Below are 18,733 nucleotides of genomic sequence, written 5' to 3' on the forward strand. Positions count from 1 at the left end.
TAAATGATTCTATGATTCTATTCTAATATATCACATCTTCTTTTTTAGCATATTTTGTTGATTGAAACCCAGGATCCTGTTGGTTTAATAAAAAAAGAAAAGCTTTGAGTCCCATGAAACTTATGATTACAGGTTAACGATGTAGGTCTTGTGTCCCAGCCAGCAATGATCTACCTCTTACTGCTACCCTAGCTTGCTAGAAGAACTTGTTGGGGAATGAGCCGTTCAGCATAGCAGGAAGTAGTTCTATAAATGGTATGCCTTTGCCCTAGAAGAAGTTCAGATTTTAGGATGCTGTGCATTGTTAGATTTATTTCTTTTTAAGAAAATAGGAAGCTGTTTTTTCTGTTCAATTATATTTTATATGCCTTTAGTGAAAATACTGAGCTAGATAATTAGCATTCTGGTGGGTTAACCTTGGCTGGGTGGCTGCCAGGTGCCCACCAAGCTGCTCTCTCACTCCCCCTCCTCAGTGAGACAGGGGGAGAAAAGAAGATTAAAAACTCGTGGGTAAAAATAAAGGCAATTTAATAAAGAAATGCAAAGGCTGCACATGGAAGCAAAGGAAAACAAGATATATTCTCTACTTCCCATCAGCAGGCCAGGTGTGAGAGACTGAAAGAGTTAATATCTCAAACATTGTGGTGGGGCAAGTTCTGCTTAAAGACAAACCCTGCACAGCAAGGAACCAAGGTGAAAAGCCCATCAGCTCAGACATCAGCAACAGGAGGGGGAGGGCGTGCTGGAGGGTGCGAAGCTCCCTGTTCTGATAAGCTGTTCTGATACAAAGATCAAACAATGGCCCTGTCTGCAGGGAAGGAGAAGTTACTCCCCAAACGACCCCTAAGTCCCAAAGGCTCACAAACTGCTCATTAGCCTGAGGAGTTCGGATGCCTGCCCCAAGGAGGGGCAAGGATGATAAAAGGACACAAACTGAAGCCCCAGGTGCGCAAGCCCACTGGAACTGGACACCTCAGCTGACTGAACCAACGCTGGACCCAGTACCGGTGAAATCTTTCTCTCTTCCTTTCTCTCTCTCTGTCTTCTCTCTTTCCTTTTCCTTTTCCACAATCCCTACACCTCATCCGTTTTCAGACATAAACCGTTGACCAAATCTGAGACTAAGAGTGGATCCAGCCACCCCTGGGCCCTTCTCTGAGGAGGAGTCTGGAAAGCAAGGGGGTCTGCTCTGAACCTCGTGACTCAACAGGAGGGATCTCCTTATTCCCTGAATCGATGTATATGGTTACACAGTTTACAGAAGTAGTCTTATGCCAATTCCTGTTGTGAGAAACCCTGCCACCTATTACCACGCCTCCCCAGTTCTGTTTGCTTCTGTCATAAATAAATCTTTAACTGATCGTTTGGTGTCATTTCACCTTAATTTAGCCTGAGGGAATTTCAAATTAAACATGACTCCCTGGTCTGTCCAGTCTGGGTCGTGACACCAGGTCCAGCCACTTCCTGGGAAGTAGGCCCTTAGTACAGTCACAACCCGTGCTGGACAGACCAGGGAGGAGTCGTGGTGAGTTTGGAATTCCCTTGGGCTAAATTAAGGTGAAATGACACCAAACGATCAGTTGACTTTTTTATTCATGGCAGAAGCAAACTGAACTTGGAAGGTGTAACAGTAGGTGGCATGGTCTCTCACAACAGGAATTGGCATGAAACTACCTCAGTAAACCGTGTAATCTGTGATAACCATATACATCAATTCATGGAAGAAGGAGATCCCTCCCGTTGAGTCACAAGGTTCAGAGCAGACCCCCTTGCTTTCTAGACTCCTTGGAGAAGAGCCTAGGGGCAGCTAGATCCACTCCTAGTCCCAGACTTGGTCAATGGTTTTATGTCTTAAATGGATGAGGTGTAGGGATTACGGAAAAGGAGAGAGAGTGAGTGAGACAGAGAGAGAAAGAGGAAAAGAACAGAGAAAGATTTCACCGGTCCTGGGTCCAGTGTTGGTCCAGCCAGTCTAGAGGTCCAGTTCTGGTTGGCGCACACCCACAGGGCTCCTTGTGTTGGTGTCTTTTATAGCCCAGTTCCCGCCTTTTCTCACATCAATCACACCCCTCTTGTTCTTCTGCACACTGCCCGTAAGGACTTATGTAACTCTCGATCTTGTGCGCAGGTGCCATTGGGGGTTGGTGGTCACAAAGGGTCCCTCAGGTGGCCATGAGCCCCTTCCTCAAATAAACTTTGTATGACCTCTGGCCATATATGGTGAGCTGCCCTGCTCAGCTCAGCTATCAGAATTGCGTTGTTATGCAGAACTTGCCCCACCACAATGTTTGAGACATTAACTCTTTCAGTCCCTCACAAATATGTGTAGTGGTTGCTTAGGAAGACAAACACCTTAATAACGAATGCCGCCCGCTCCTCCTCCCTATTAGCTTTTATTGCTGAGCATGATGTCATATGGTATGGAATATCACTTTGGTCAGTCAGTTTGGGCCAGCTGTCCTGGCTATGTCCCCTCCCAACCTCTTGCCCACCACCAGCCTACTGGCCTTTGGGTGGGGTGGGTGTGTTGGAGAGACAGCCTTGAATCTGTGCGAACACTGCTCAACAATAGCCAAAACACTGGTGTGTTATCAACACCTTTCTAGCTACCAATACAAAGCAGGGCCCTATAAGAGCTGCTATGGGGAAAGTTAACTCCATCCCAGCTAGACCCAACACAAGCATGTTAGCAAATCTGTCTGTATGCAAAATTACTTGCAGGAATACTCTCTTCTCTTATGCAGCTTTGAGAGATGTTGAACATTAATGCCTGGGAGGGAAGGGAGTAAGCTATAGTAACACTTTGGACATGCTTCTTTGGGTTAAGAGGGAATAAGAGGGGGATGCAGCATCTAGAGATTTCCTGTTTTGCACAGTATCTCATTTAATCCAAAGAAGGTTTCAACATTATATTGTTTACTATCACTAGTTTTAAGCATCTGTATACAGTTTCCATGACTGTAGGCAATAGTAATAGTTTTCTTTGACTTTTAACTTTCTAGTAGTAGTACTTAATAATGAGTTCAGAGCAAAGGAAACTAGTATATATCTTGGTCCATGACAAATACCTCTCATAATGTAATTATTGAAATATTAGAGAAAAGCATTGGAGTGCTGAACACCGGAACTGATTTTTATGCCCAACTCTGCTACCACCATGTGACCGTACTCAAATCACATGATTCCTGCTTCACGTAAAATGAATCTAATAACTAATATAGGACTGGTCTGAGAAATTTTTTTATGGTCTTTGAGAACCTTTGATACATGTGAGGTTTAATATATTTAATCTTATGTCATTAGTTACCTTATTATAACACACAATGTCAGGTTTTTATTTAATAAAATATCCATTGGTGATCTCACCAAGGTAGATTCTTTGTTGTTGTTGTTGTTGTTGATTTTCTCAGGTATTATCAGGTTGGCTTGTGAAAGGACATTGTCACCAAAGAAGTCAGAGCTATAGATCTTATTGTACATTTTGTTCCATAATTCTTGACTGAAGAGTTGTATGTACGTGATGTTGTGCCATGTTTTCCAGACTCTCAACTAAGTCAATATTAAGAATGCAAACAAAGAAGTTTCTATTTCTTTGTTTACTTCATTTCTTGATGCTCATGTAACAGTATCCACTTTTACTAAGAAGACTTCCTTACGTAAGAAACAACAAAACGGTCCTCCATGACTGATGAGAGAAATGTAACTGCAATTAACAATAGAAAAGCCCAGAACCAACTTCTAGTTGCTTTCTGAAAATTCTTGTTTGTTTCTCTTTAATCTATGGTCAATATGCTGATTAAAATTCTGGTGCCCTGAGAGACTTGCATGGTCTCAGCTCTTCAGCAAGGGAATTGTTTTATATAACATGAACCAAGACAACAGCAGTAAGGTACTGAACAGCAGGAAGATTTTCTTGGTACAGGATGCAACATTGAGTCCTCATAATTTTCACTGGTTTTCCATTGGCTTCTACATTGGAATGTGGCTGGAAATCGATACCCAGTACCTCTCATGAGATGTTCAACCCTTTGCAGAATTGGACTCTTTAATAGTTTTTACTGCTTTCTTTCAAGAAAACAGGCTCCAAACTTTATTGTAGTATTTGGTCCTGTTGCCTTAAGGAAAACATTAAATATTTATTTGTACAGTAGTTTTCTTGACTTTCTTTCTATTCACCTCACTAATCTAAAGGCATTTGAGCATGGGAGATGTCTGCTGTGTCCTATACTCTTGTGCAACATGTCATCCATCAGAAACTGGAGATTTGTTTCTGGGGTGCATTGCATTATCCTGCTGGTAAAGGTTTGGAAGGATGATTTACAGAGTGGAAGAGCAAATGTCACAACTTGTCTGTTCTTTTCTGTTTTTTTTTTACTACATTGGCCAACGACATTTTAAAAAAAACCAACAACCCCAAACATTCTTTTGACTTTGATCTTACCCCCCACAACAATTTTTCAAAATAATATATATCCTAAGTAACAACTGTATGCACAGTTCTAAATGAGATGTTAGTACTCAGTGGTGGTGACAACACCATCGATTTGGAGGGTGTGGGGGGGAACATTTGGCAAGAAAATATTTTTTTGTTTTTCATTAATGAGTGAATATCCATTTTCTAAAGCACATTGCATCAAAATGCTAACCTTGGGGTTTTTTTCTTGTCATTCTGAGTATTTTGCTGTATTAGTTGTAATAACCAAAATCTAATCTGTTCAGTACAGAACAATAAAAAGTATTGTTTGCATTTTAAAACTGTATTTATTGCATACAATCTATTTTAGTCTTAAAATCATACATGAAATTGACCAATTTTGCTCTTACAATTAAAATGCTAACAAGAATTGGTAACTGCCCAGCTAAAAATCTAGAATCTGAGTGTCTAGAATAATAAGAGAAAAATATGATAAGTAGTTGTCAATATTAAATCAAGCTGAAGGAAGAAGGCCTTGGGCCTTGTATTAGGTAGAATGAAACAGCAGATTTGAGTATCAACAATCCTTTCAGTATTAAATTTTCGCTAAAATAAAATTACTTGTATCTGAAAACATAGCCTTTCCCCAGCTCTCTTTTTTCCCCCCTGATCAGCTGACGAAGAGACTAGCAGCTCACTGCTTTGCTGGTTTGTTAATTTTATCCCCACTAACTGTGATTTCCGATAGCCGGCCTGCTGATAGTGGTAAGGTAAATAACCTTTTTCATCATAGTCTTGAAGGTTCAGTAGAACTACATCACAGGAATATGTAGATGTATAAGACATCAAAAGCTGGTGTTCTCTGTATTTCAATGTGCAACTGAATACTTAAGGAGAGCAATTACATTAACTGTTGACAGCCTTGCATGCTGTATTTATTATTTTTAGCTTCTAAAATTTGTGGAGAAATTTCCTTTTCTTAATCTTTGCTAGCTGCAGTGGTATATGGTGGGTGTCCTGATTTAACCAAATGAATATTAATGAGTTTTTGTGCAGTTTTTTCCTTACTTACTCTTCCTAACTCATCAGATCTCAAGCCTTCTTCATAGTGGCTATCTGAATGCTTGAAAGCATGATGGAAATTGTCTTTTGATTATTAAGGCCTTGTTTCAGGTTGTCCCTCAGGATTCTGTGTTTATGTTTGTTCTATGGATTTGCACATTAGAGAATGAATAGGAAACAGATTTTGAAATCCCACTAGTGGTTTTAAGATGCCAGTTTTTTTTGTATAGTGAACCAGGTTTTGTTCATAAAATATTTTTCAAGAGAATGCAAATGAAATAAATTATGTCTGGACTGTAATAATTCTTTTTATATTAATTGTTATTCTCATATGATCATAAATATTAGTCATGTTTGGTTCTGTAGAGAAATGAAGGTAATTGCTTTATGATTATAGCTCTTTCAGCTATGAGAAATGATTGATTAGTATTTGCATGTATTCAAGGCAATATTGAGAGGCAAGATGGACAAATATCAACATCAGTTATGTTTCAGAAAGCCTACTTTTAAGATTTTTATGGGATTTTTTCCCCCCAAAGAAAAAGGTTCAGCTTCTGTTTTTTTCACCTGGATCTGTTAGTATGTGAACAGGTTCCCTTTATGCCTGGTTTATTTTCATAGAGATTTTATCTCTCTACCTGGTGCTGCTGGCTCTGGTTAAAAACACACATTTGTGGGTAATTGAAACTGTTAATTTTTTGTGGCTATGCGCGTGTTTTTTCTTTTTTCATTCTGAGTGCTCTTTACTGCAAAACACTATTGTCAGTGCTTCTGCCTCTTTGTTGATTGTTATTCTAAATAAAAATTATACATTTTAGATATGGTTTTAACTGTTAGGTCACTTTTAACTTCTTTGAAAGAGAAGCTGAGTCTAGTATGTTACTAGATAAAGTGTGTGTGTGTGTCTGTATGTAAAAAAAAACATATTAAAAAACTGTAATCTCTTTCATTGGAAGCTGAGCATGGTGTGGACTATCCTGCCTGTAAACATGCACATCAGAGTCTTTCTCTTGAATTACATTCTCTAGGACTGCTACTAAAGTGAACAAATTGATGCAAGCCCTCATATATATGAAATTCAGGATCAGATGAATATGTATCTAGGTGGTAGGGTCTTTATATAACTAATTTAATTTTAGTGTCTTATTATTTGTCAGTAACTGAATTTCCTTTTGAAATCTTTTTTATAAAGAGACTGAGCATTTAATGTTGAATTATCTATATCTTGTTGCATTGTATTTTTCTTGTTTTTTTTTAAAATACTTGCTAATTGTCTTTGCATATTTTTCTTTTTGGGTTTTTTGGTTGTTTTTTTTAATCCATGTTTGTCAGGCAATTGAAGACGGCAATTTGGAAGAAATGGAAGAGGAAATCCGGCTTAAAAAACGGAAGAGACGAAGAAATTTGGATAAAGATTCTGGGAAAGAGGATGGGGAGAAAGCAAAGAAAAGAAGAGGCAGACCTCCTGCAGAGAAGTTGTCACCTAACCCACCTAAATTGACAAAACAGATGAATGCCATTATTGATACTGTGATAAACTACAAAGACAGGTGAGCTCAGCCTTTTTCGGTTTTGACAAATAATTTCTGGAAACTTAATCCTATGTAATTTTCAATTGTAGTTATTTTTTTATTTATAAATAAAATAATTCCATTTAGGGCCTGATCTTGTAAGTCTTCCTCTACATAGAGGGCTTTATAAAGGAACTGGTTGATCGAAACTTGTCAAAATGTAATTTAAAAGATGGGCATATCATGTCTGCTTAGAAATGCTACTGTCCTGTTTAGTACATATATATCAGTACTGCAGGTTTGGGAAGGGGTTTTCTTTAGCTTAATGGAGTATTCTGTCTTAATAATTATATAAATAATTTTAAATGTGTGGATATAGTTTTGTCAATACAAGTTCTCAACATGACAATTAAGAATAGTCCCAAAATATTTAGGGTTTGCCTGATGAACACCTGGTTTTTCAAAGGAATTTGAAATACTGAGCACTAGTAGGTTATTCATAAATGAGACTGAAGCTTTTTTGTCCTTAAAACCCAATTTTGAACATATATATACATTTCACATGTTAGACAACTGAACCTCAGGAAGAAATATAACTAACTTCTAATCCAAACGGAAGTTGTGAGATTTTTATTTTGTTTATTTTCCAACTGAAAATCATCTTCTTTATTGAGAAAGAACTTGAGAAATGCTCATCTTTGGTTATTACTTAATAGCGACTCTGTATCAGGCTTCAGCTATGTGTGGAACTTGTACTGTTTGATCTGAGGTTTCTGATTTACTTAAATTGGTGCAACCTTCCTGTGTAGATATTCCTATTTTGCCATACATTTATTTATTTAAGTTGAATAAGGAGCAGGTGTAAACTAAATCAATATAAAATTCATTCAAAAAGAAGGCATTTTCACACCAGAGGAGCTGCACCAGTGTAACCTATTTGGTTTCTGAACTGAGTAGCTCCTAATTGTCACGTCTCAGTTTCTCAGGATGATGACTCAGGTTTGCTGATTCCCAGGTCAGGATTAAGGTGAAACAACACCAGGGATCCTTTAACTCACAAAACTCAATTTTTATTTGCTCACAACAAGAATTGGCATGCTCACCACCAAAATTGGTATGCTCACAACAAAAATTGGCATGAAACTATGTCAGTAAACTGTGTAACATGTGCTAACCATACATCACCAAACATATACTACAGGCCTTGCTTATTTGGGAATCAGTTCAGGGAGACAATAAGGAGAGCCCTTCCATTGATTCACGAAGTTCAGAGCAGACCCCCTTGTTTTCTAGACTCCTTCTCAGCGAGGAGCCCGGGGCAGCTGGATCCACTACTAGTCCCAGACTTGGTCAACGGTTTAGGTCTAGTAAGGAGATCCCTCCCGTTGAGTCACGAGGTTCAGAGTGGTCCCCCTTGCTTTCTAGACTCCTTCTCAGTGAGGAGCCTAGGGGCAGCTGAAACCACTCCTAGTCCCAGACTTGGTTAATGGTTTATGTCTGAAGGGATGAGGTGTAGGGATAAGGGAAAAGGAAAAGGGAAAGAGAGAGAGAGAAGAGAAAGATTTCACCAGTCCTGGATCCAGCGTTGGTTCAGTCAGCTGAAGGGTCCGGTTCCGGTGGGCTTGCACACATGGGGCTTCAGTTTGTGTCCTTTTATCATCTCCTTGCCCCTCCTTTGGGCACTCAAATTCATTAGGCTAATTAGGTAGCCTTTGAGCCATGGGCTTGGGGGTCGTTTTTTTTTTACTGTCCTGAGACATCAGGTCAGGTTGGCAGGTGGGTGCCTCTACTACATGCAATATAAACTTCCTTTTCTTGAGGTTCAACAAGGCCAAGTGCCGGGTCCTGCACTTGGGTCACAACAACCCCATGCAGCACTACAGGCTTGGGGAAGAGTGGCTGGAAAGCTGCCTGGCAGAAAAAGACCTGGGGGTGCTGGTTGACAGCCGGCTGAATATGAGCCAGCAGTGTGCCCAGGTGGCCAAGAAGGCCAACGGCATCCTGGCCTGCATCAGAAATAGTGTGGCCAGCAAGAACAGGGAGGTGGTTGTTCCCCTGTACTCGGCACTGGTGAGGCCACACCTTGAATACTGTGTTCAGTTTTGGGTCCCTCACTACAGGAAAGACATTGAGTTGCTGGAGCATGTCCAGAGAAGGGCAACAAAGCTGGTGAGGGGCCTGGAGCACAAGTCTTGTGAGGAGCGGCTGAGGGAACTGGGGTTGTTTAGTCTGGAGCAAAGGAGGCTGAGGGGAGACCTTATCATGCTCTACAACTACCTGAAAGGAGGTTGTAGTGAGGTGGGTGCTGGTCTCTTCTCCCAAGTAACTAGTGATAGGACAAGAGGAAATGGCCTCAAGTTGTGCCAGGGGAGGTTTAGATTGGATATTAGGAAAAATTTCTTTACTGAGAGGGTTGTCAGACATTGGAACAGGCTGCCCAGAGAAGTGGTGCAGTCACCATCCCTGGAGGTGTTCAAAAAAAGCGTAGACGAGGCACTTCATGACATGGTTTAGTGGGTATGGTGGTGTTGGGTTGACGGTTGGACTCAATGATCTTAAAGGTCTTTTCCAACCTAAACAATTCTATGATTCTATGATTCTTCTTTGTGCAGACACTTGGTTGAGGCTTAGTTGGCTCTGACACCTTCCCTGAATGGGGTTTCTTCACCTGTTGCCAGGGCATTGTACCTGTTCTGTAACTGCAGAACCAGAGGTAGAGAGAAAGCCTTAGATGTGTTGCCAGAAGTAATAACTTTCTTGGGAGTTTCCATCCACCATTTCTTTGAGGGTAGTCTCTATCTGTCCCTCCTTCCTTGCAACATAGGACTTGGGTTCTTGGCTCTGTAGAGTCTCTGCAAAGACCCTGTAAATATTCTGCTCATTCTCCCTGATGGGGTGCAGCCTTCTCACCTCCTCTTGCAGCTCCTTCATCTGATGATTCAGTGCTTCAACCAGGACACACCTCCCAATTGTCTCTAGCACATCAGAGGCCTCAACCCAGACAGAATTCCAAAGGGTGGATGCCGCCATCCAGGTCTCTGGCTCTGGAGACACCCAGAGTCCTGGATGGCAGTATTCTTCCTTAGGCCCAAGTGCAAGGTCCTGCATCTAGGTCAGGGCAATCCTTAGTATCAATACAGGCTGGGGGATGAAGGGATTGAGAGCAACTCTGGGGTGAAGGACTTGGGGGTACTGGTGGATGAAAAATTGGACATGAACCAGCAATGTGTGCTCACAGGCCAGAAAGCCAATTGTATCCTGGGCTGCATCAAAAGAAGCGTGGCCAGCAGGTCAAGGGAGGTGATTCTCCCCCTCTACTCCACTCTTGTGAGATCCCACCTGAAGTACTGCATCCAGTTCTGGAGTCCCCAGTACAAAAAAGACATGGACCTGTTAGAGCAGGTCCAGAGGAGGGCCACAAAAATGATCAGAGGGCTGGAGTACCTCTCCTATGAGGAAAGGCAGAGAGTTGGGGTTGTCCAGCCTAGAGAAGAGAAGGCTCCATGGAGACCTTATTGCGGCCTTTCAATATATAAAGGGGGGTTGTAAGAAAGACAGAAAGATATTTTTTTTACCAAGGCCTGTAGTGACAGGACAAGAGGCAACAGTTTTAAACTGAAAGAAGGTAAAATTAGATCAGACATATTATCAAAGGGAGCGTGGTAAATTTAATATACCTGGATTTTAGTAGAGTATTTGATATGGTACCACAAGAAAATTGTTAGTTAAGATGAAAAAAAGAGTGTAATGCAAGTTTTCTAACCTGTATGAGGACTTGGATAAAGATGTGACTAAAATCAATACTGAAAGAGGAACCATTAGGCTGGAAGGAAGGTAACACTGAAGTTCTTGAAAGATTTGCGTTGGGATGGATTGTAATATATTAATTATTTTCATTTAATATCTACCTGATCATGGGCCTGCTCCATTATATAAAAAATGAAGCTTAGTTGTGAAGTCTTGGCTAGCAGGAGAAAAAAGACAAGAAAGAAACACTTCTGTAAAGTAAAGCCCATCTGCCACAGGGAAAAACTACTCAATTCACACAGTTTAAACCAAATCAGATGGTTTATTGATTTATTAGCAACACGATTAATTTGCAATCGGTGAACTACATTCAGGATCCATATCAGCAATACAACAGAATAAACACAATACCAGACACACACAGAAGTTTAGCAAACACCTACATCTGAATACCTAAAACCCTTCTGCAACTAATCCCAAAATAATCCCACGTGCACACATGCACACACACATGCGCACACACACACACAAAGAAGCAGTGCGGGTTACAAACACATACACCCTTCTGGGAGTGTGTGTTTCCCTAATTGCACACCCATTCTGTGGGAGATGTGAGTGCTCCAGCTTTAGGTGTGCCTGTGCTACTCCCCACAACCCACTTATCCACATGCTGGTGAGAAAGCCCCCCATGAGGTCACCTACCCACTAGTTGGATGCAGGCTATTTACAGCATCCCACAGGAATGAGGCTGCCCTGCCAGGTCTAAACAGAGCTTGAGATGCTGGAGGGGCTACATCTGGCAGTATCAAACAAAATTTTGAAACTTGCTGTTTCCAGTCCAAGACCTCTCCTCCCTTGTTTCAGATTTTCATGCTGCTTCTATTTTCAAGATGACTCCTTCTTTGTTTCAGAAATCTCTTGGTAATTAATTCTCATGTTACTGTTTAATCTAGCTGATGGTTATTTTTCTTTTTAACATGATCGGTTTGGGGCAAATGCCCTCTCAATCACACTTCTATTCAGTCCAGGTAACACCCACCAGGTTATATCATTCTGTGGTGGGTTGCCCCTGGCTGGATGCCAGGTGCCCACCAAAGCCGCTCTATCACTCCCCCTCCTCAGCTGGACAGGGGGAGAAAATATAACAAAAGGCTCATGGGTCAAGATAAGGACAGTTTAATAAAGTGAAAGCAAAGATCGTGTAGGAAAGCAAAGGAAAACAAAAGATTTTATTCTCTACTTCCCATCAGCAGGTGATGTCTGGCCACTTCCGGGGAAGCAGGGCTTCAGTACGCATAGTGGTTGCTCCAGAAGACAAACGTAAATAACTAATGCCCCCCCTTCCATCTCCCTTCACTTAGCTTTTATAGTTGAGCTGACGTCATATGGTATGGAATATCCCTTTGGTCACTTTGGGTCAGCTGTCCTGGTTATGTCCCCTCCCAAGATCTTGCCCAGCCCCAGCCTACCAGTGAGGGGGCAAAAATGTTGGAGAGACAGCCTTGATGCTGTGCCAGCACTGCTCAGCAGTAGCCAAAACACTGGTGTGTTATCAACACTTTCTAGCTACCAATGCAGAGCACAGCACTATGGGGGCTCCTATGGGGAAAATTAACTCCATCTCAGCCAGATCCAATACACATTCCTACACCCTGTGCTTGTAATATTGCCCCTATTATTTTGCAATACATATTCTGATTTTACTTCTGCACAGGTGATGTTTCCCTCCTCTATAATTTCAGCTGGTAACAATTGAAACAAAAGTAAATCCATCTATACAGGGTATCACTTTTCATGTTGTATGTGGACACTGCCACTTTCTACCCTCATACATCTCACAATTGCTTAAACTAATCATATCAGCTTGTTGTATACTAGAACTGTTGGGTGTAACACTGCACCATTGTGAATTTAAGGACATTGTGGGCCAGTTTCATTGTTCTATGTTAAAGCATTTTTAACCAACATTGATGGAGGTTTAACTGCCTTTTTCCTGCACATCTTATTTTCCAGAACCAACCTGTTGACCCCAATCTTATAATCCGCTGTAGCTGACAACTGCCTTGTTTCAAAGATAAAGAGGGTTTCTTATCTTTTCCTAGTAATCAGTCCATTTCCTTCTGCCACCACCCCATCTGTACTTGAGACATCAATGCTTGCGTTTCCATATTGAGTTACTGTTGTATTACATAACATGTTAAGTTCTTTAAAGAATCATTTATTGTTCCTGCCAAACCAAAACCTGCTGTTGCAGTGGCATTAAACAATTTTTGTTCCAATACAAATTCTAGTTTTATGGTTTGCACACCTCCTTGCAAAGCAACCCTGCTTGATTCTATCTACATGCCTATAAATTTTACTGCATCTTGGAGTTGGGCTTGGAGGCTTCCCATTTGGGTTCCTATGCTTAGACTTTCTAAAACACTGAGTGTACCTGACAGGTCTCTTGCTTTCTGTAAAATCCCCTGGCCTTTCATCATTCCCCATAATGCTTTATTTGTGAGATCATGACATTATTATGGCTTTGTTAAATTTCATTTTAATAATATATTCACTCCAAGGGCCCTCACCTCTTTCTTTTCCTAACAAAAATGATTGCCAGACGTTTACATTACTCTTGTTAATGTCAGTTTCCAGAATGTAATATACTGTAGTCAAATTGACCCAGGTTTTTGTTGCATTGGCTCAATATTGCCCTATCAAGCTTTCTCCTAAATCTAAATAAGCCATGTTATTTAACTGGTTTTCCGTAAACACATTTCCCTTTTGACACTGTTGGTTGTTTTCCCTATATTACCAAATTATTCCTGATTTACTGTTGGTGCCTAATTCTGCATTGTTGGTGGTTCCTCCACTTAGGGAAATGTTGCATCCTTTGCCCAATTCCCACACCACCCCTACTTCTTACGAAAGTTATCTCATTCTGACAATTCTATCTTTACTACTTGAGATGGTGGTCAAAGTGATGTTCTCTGTGGCTTCGGTTTTGATTGATTTTTCAAAAATGGTTGTGTTATTCCATCCAGTTGTGATGTTGGATGATTTAGCAATATATATCCCCCATCTGAAGCTGAACAGTATCACCCAGGAAGTGGCCATTTTGGTTTCTCTGTTATACCTGTAAAGACAGAAACAAAAACCTGCCTCCCTTTTTCCCCTAGTAACTGTTACAGTACTGTCTTTTAGCTTAGGGGCCATATGAGGTCATTCAGACACACCCTGAGATGGATCCTGTGGACCCTGGGATATTATTTGGGTCCAAACAACTGCCATATTGCACTCTTCATCTTCATGCTTACTTGATTCCCAGATGACTCCATCCCATGTTTCTGGATCCCAATCTTCACTCTGAACTGCCATTAAGTCTTCCAAAACCTGTTTCCCTTTGTTCTTCTTCCCATGAATGTGTTCTGCCTTTTGTGCAGCCATCACCACTGCCACCTGCTCTAGCTTCTGAGCCTGCTGAGCATTCTTAGCTTCAGCACTCTTGGCAGCCTGTTGCAAACACTTTATCCTTTCTTTATAATCAGCAACAAGCTCCTTCACTTTCTGACTCTCATCCTCCTGATCACCTTCTACAACAAAGTAACATCTTCTGTTGGCATAGGTACAGTAGTGGATATTGTTTACCTGGACTTCAGCAAAGCATTTGACCCTGTTTCCCACAGCCTTCTCCTAGAGAAACTGGTGAGATGATACAAAATGGATGGGTGGTCTGTGAGATGGGTAGGAAATTGGCTAACAGGCCACACTCAGAGGGTGGTGATCAATGGTTTTTACTCAGGCTGGCAGCCTGTCACAAGTGGGGTCCTCTAAGGATCGATACTGGGCCCCACGCTGTTCAACATCTTCATAAATGATCTGGACGATGGGATTGAAAGTACCCTCACCATGTTTGCCGATGACACTAAACTGGGTGGTGAGGTGGACACATCAGAAGGTAGAGCCATCTTACAGAGACACCTGGACAGGCTGGAAGAGTGGGCAAGCAAGAACAGTGTGAAGTTTAGCAAAGACAAATGCAAGGTCCTGCACCTGGGATGACACAACCAAAGAGCCCAATACAGGCTAGGATCTGTGTGGCTGGGGAGCAGCCTTGCTGAAAGGGACCTGAACACAGGTCAGCAGTGTGCTACTGCAGCAACAAAAGCAAATGGGATCCTGGGCTGCATCCGCAGGGGCATTACTAGCAGAGATAGAGATGTGATCATCCCACTCTACTCAGCACTTGTCAGGCCACACCTGGAGTACCGTGTCCAGTTCTGGTCCCCACAATTCAAGACAGACATGGACAGACTGGAAAGGGTCCAAAGGAGGGCCATGAAGACGATCAAAGGGCTGGAGAACCTGTCCTATGAGGAAAGACTGAAGGAGATAGGTTTTTTCTCCCTGGAGAAGAGAAGGCTCAAGGGTGACCTCGTCACAGTATTCCAGTACTTAAAGGGCAGCTACAAAGAGGATGGAGGCTCACTCGTCACAAGGAAACACATGGAGAAGACAAAGGGCAACAGGTTCAAGTTGCACTGGGAGAGGATTCATTTCAATATAAGAAAGAAATTTTTTACAGCAAGAACAATCATTCACTGGAACAACCTCCCCAGGGACCTGGTGGAGTCCCCATTGCTGGAGGTTTTCAAGACGCGATTGGACAGAATGCTAGATAATCTCATCTAGGCTCCCTTTCCCACAAAGGGTTGGACCAGCTGATCTTTCGAAGTCTCTTCCAACCTGGGCTGTTCTGTGATATATGCCTCACTCCCTTCTCAAAGTGTGGGCATTGATAGCTAACACAAATAGCTACATCAATCACTTGTCTTTCTCATACCATTTCTTGCTTTACTTAGTACAGAAGTTTTCCCCCATCCCCTCAATAAAATCATAGAATCATAGAATGGTTTCAGTTGGAAGGGACCTTTAAAGGTCATCTAGTCCAATCCCCCTGCAATGAGCAGGGGCATCTTCAACTAGATCAGGTTGCTCGAAGCCCCATGTCGTGAAATGGAGTAGTTTGGACATTTGATTTAAAGTTCCTGTTGCTGTCAGTGACCATACAAATAAGGTATCCCACCAGTGATGTTCTCCATCTTTACTCTTTCCAGGATATGGTGTATCTTTTCTGCATCATGATGGACAGTAATTAGGGTTTTTTGTCTGTTGTCCTGAATTTAGTTTAGCAATTGATTCAGGTCATCATGTTGCAACAGTTTTCTCACCAATGCAAGATTCATTCCAATGGGGGTAGGTAGTAAGTCATGATATGACATGTAGTTTGACTGTAGCAATTTTTAATTTGTGACAGGAGCTGAATAGTTAAAATCGCATCCCACAGCTTTGGTAAAATTACAAATACAGATATTTGAGTGATTATATATCTCCATGGTTGTATTGTCTGTAAGCATAGAATCACAAAGGGTTCTCATATAAACACATCCATTTCCAATATATATAAGCACAGTTTCAGGGGTTGCATCAGGATGTATTTCAAAATGACAAACATTTTGTTCAGTGTCAAAACAAATGTCTTGGGCCTTAATGGCATTACTTTCACAAATTAATCCCTGTTGTTCCTGTACAACGCATGCATCAACATCAATAGTTTGTCATTTGTTCCAATTTTCTTGGACCCATACTCTATGTTCCAACGGATAGAGTATAGTTCCATGGTGATTTAATCCCAGTGCAATGATTGGGTATATGGTATATACCAAAGCATTGTGTATTGTTAAAACAAAAACTGTGGCTTTATTGCTGGTATGGTCATAAGTGAAATTGGTTAGATGCCACCAAGATTGGAATTATCTTTCAAATTTAGTTGCATTATCCCAAATTACCTTTCGAATTTCAGTGGGTAAGGTGCCCTCATCGCCTTCTCTTATAATTGCTGCCACAGTAGATTGTATCCACAACTGGGCTTGGATGCAGCTAAGAGCTAGAGATACGTTTTGGGTAGTGCCCAATACACTGATATCCTAAATCCTTCTATGTATAATGTGTCCCATCTCCACATATCCTTTATATATGCCTCGTCTCCATGCATTACCAAAGTAGCAAGGTTCAGGTTGGAGTTGTTTTTCGGGTACAATCTCCTGCTCCACCCCGAGGTCCAGTGGTTTCTTCTGTTTTTATAATGGGCTTAGCCTCATATTTGGGGGGATCTAAATGAGGCAGAGGATTATTTCCCTTTGGGTAGCTATCATCGGGGTCACCCTATATGTTTCCATCCCATTCTTCAGAGGATACAATTAGCTTCCTAATTTGCACAATGTCAGGGGGATGGGGAGCTTGCATAAGCATAATTTCAACCCTTACCTCCAACTTTTTTTTTTCTCCTCCTTTTCTTCCTGTAATTGTCTCTGCAGCTGCTCAATTTTCAAGGACAGTATTAATTCAGCTGCTTTTCTGCCTTCTATTTCTTCCTTTAAGTCCAATTCCCTTTTATTGCAGTTCTTCCTAAACTGACAAGCGGCTTCTAGACAGGTACCTAACATTTTGCAAATAATTCCCTTTCCTTTTCCATCCTTTACATGGCCCCTGGCTAACTTTAGCTGTTCTTCCACAGATTTCCAATCATGCCAGTTATCATGAGCCCATTCCTCAGAAAATTTGGGACTCGAACTAATTCCATGTTTTTGTAAGTACTCAGTGATACTACTTGCCATCCTGCCGACTACGCCAATTTGTCACAAAATTGAGTGGTTTGGACCACTTAAATAATCACCTCCAATGGTATTAGTAAAAATTATTTAATAGGAATTTATATAAAAGTGCAACTTCACAGAATTCAATGGCAAAGTTCACTCTATTACTTAATACATGGATGAAATGCACATAGGAAAATTAAGTTCAAATCAAACTAAAATTATGTATACAGAGACCAAAGATGCAATAGGGTAAAAGAGAAACATACAAAGAAAAATCAAGTTAGAATTGATTTCTCATGATTTGTACAGAGATTGGTAATGTAAAAAGGTAGGGAAGACCCTCCCGTTGAGTCACAAGGTTCAGAGAAGACCCCCTTGCTTTCTAAACTCTTGTTGGAGTCTAAGTGTGGCTGGATCAACTCCTAGTCCCAGACTTGGTCAATGGTTTATATCTAAAGGAATTATAATAGTAGCCTGAGATTCATTCACAGTCAAATAAAGTTCATGACAGTGACTTAGGTATAGATTTGAAAAGCAATATTTGTAACATACTTGCTATAGAACATTCAGGTTATTATACACACACATACACAAAGACACTATGAGATATACATATAAGCGAGTCAAAGAGGTATACCTGTTAAAAATTCCCCTCGAGTTCAGTGAAAATATTCATGTCAAATGCTTCGGCATCTTTCTCAATGGGCAAAGGGTTGAGCCTCAAGGAGCGAAGAGTATCAGCCCAAGTCTTGTTGGCTTTCAGCAACAGACCTCTGATCTTCGCAAACTGAGGAGTTTGCGAGCTCTGAGAGGTGTCCCACTCAGAGGGAGATGCTGGTCACAGCCTGCTGCGGTCCAGGAGAGCTGAAAGGGTCTCACTTAGTACCGCTGTTTATAGGTTCGGGAGATGATTGGCTTTAGTCATCAGCAAATTACTGGGATTCCAGTAGCACTGGTACCGTTTCACAAGTTATGATTCAGATAAGGAAGGCTCCAAGGCTGTCAGGGAATGAGTTAAGATTCAGATATGGGATGCTCCAAGGCTGTCAGGAGAGGACTGAGATATGTCCCAAGGTTGCCAAGAAATGACTAATTATGCCTACTCCCATCCCCAGCCTCTGCCGGGCAACAGGAGTCCTTGGCACGGTCAGTACAGCTCCCTGTCTTAGCGATGCAAGAGCTCCTGGTACAGTCAAGGGACGCTTAACCATCCAACTCATTACACTTATGCTAAGGCCTAGTAACACTCCCTGAGTTCATAGATTGGCCCAGAGAGGGGGAAGAAATGCACCACCACACCCCGTCCAACATGAACTTGAATGTTTCCAGGAATGGGGCATCTACCACCTCTCTGGGCA

At 41.4% G+C, this 18,733-nt stretch overlaps 2 protein-coding genes across 7 annotated transcripts in view; one reads left to right on the forward strand and one right to left on the reverse strand.

Moving 5' to 3' along the window:
- Positions 1-18,733, forward strand: part of LOC126035439 (probable global transcription activator SNF2L2) — a 247,371-nt gene that overhangs the window by 198,918 nt on the left and 29,720 nt on the right. For all 5 annotated transcript variants that reach the window (XM_049793996.1, XM_049793992.1, XM_049793993.1 and 2 more), the window contains one exon: positions 6,809-7,026. In XM_049793996.1, the coding sequence (XP_049649953.1) occupies positions 6,809-7,026 (218 nt within the window). The remainder of the gene's footprint in view (positions 1-6,808; positions 7,027-18,733) is intronic.
- LOC126035461 (uncharacterized) overlaps positions 1-18,733 on the reverse strand; it is a 280,978-nt gene that overhangs the window by 67,378 nt on the left and 194,867 nt on the right. The window lies entirely within an intron of this gene.

This window comes from Accipiter gentilis, chromosome W (genome assembly GCF_929443795.1).
Source record: "Accipiter gentilis chromosome W, bAccGen1.1, whole genome shotgun sequence".
NCBI classification, from domain to species: Eukaryota; Metazoa; Chordata; class Aves; order Accipitriformes; family Accipitridae; genus Astur; species Astur gentilis.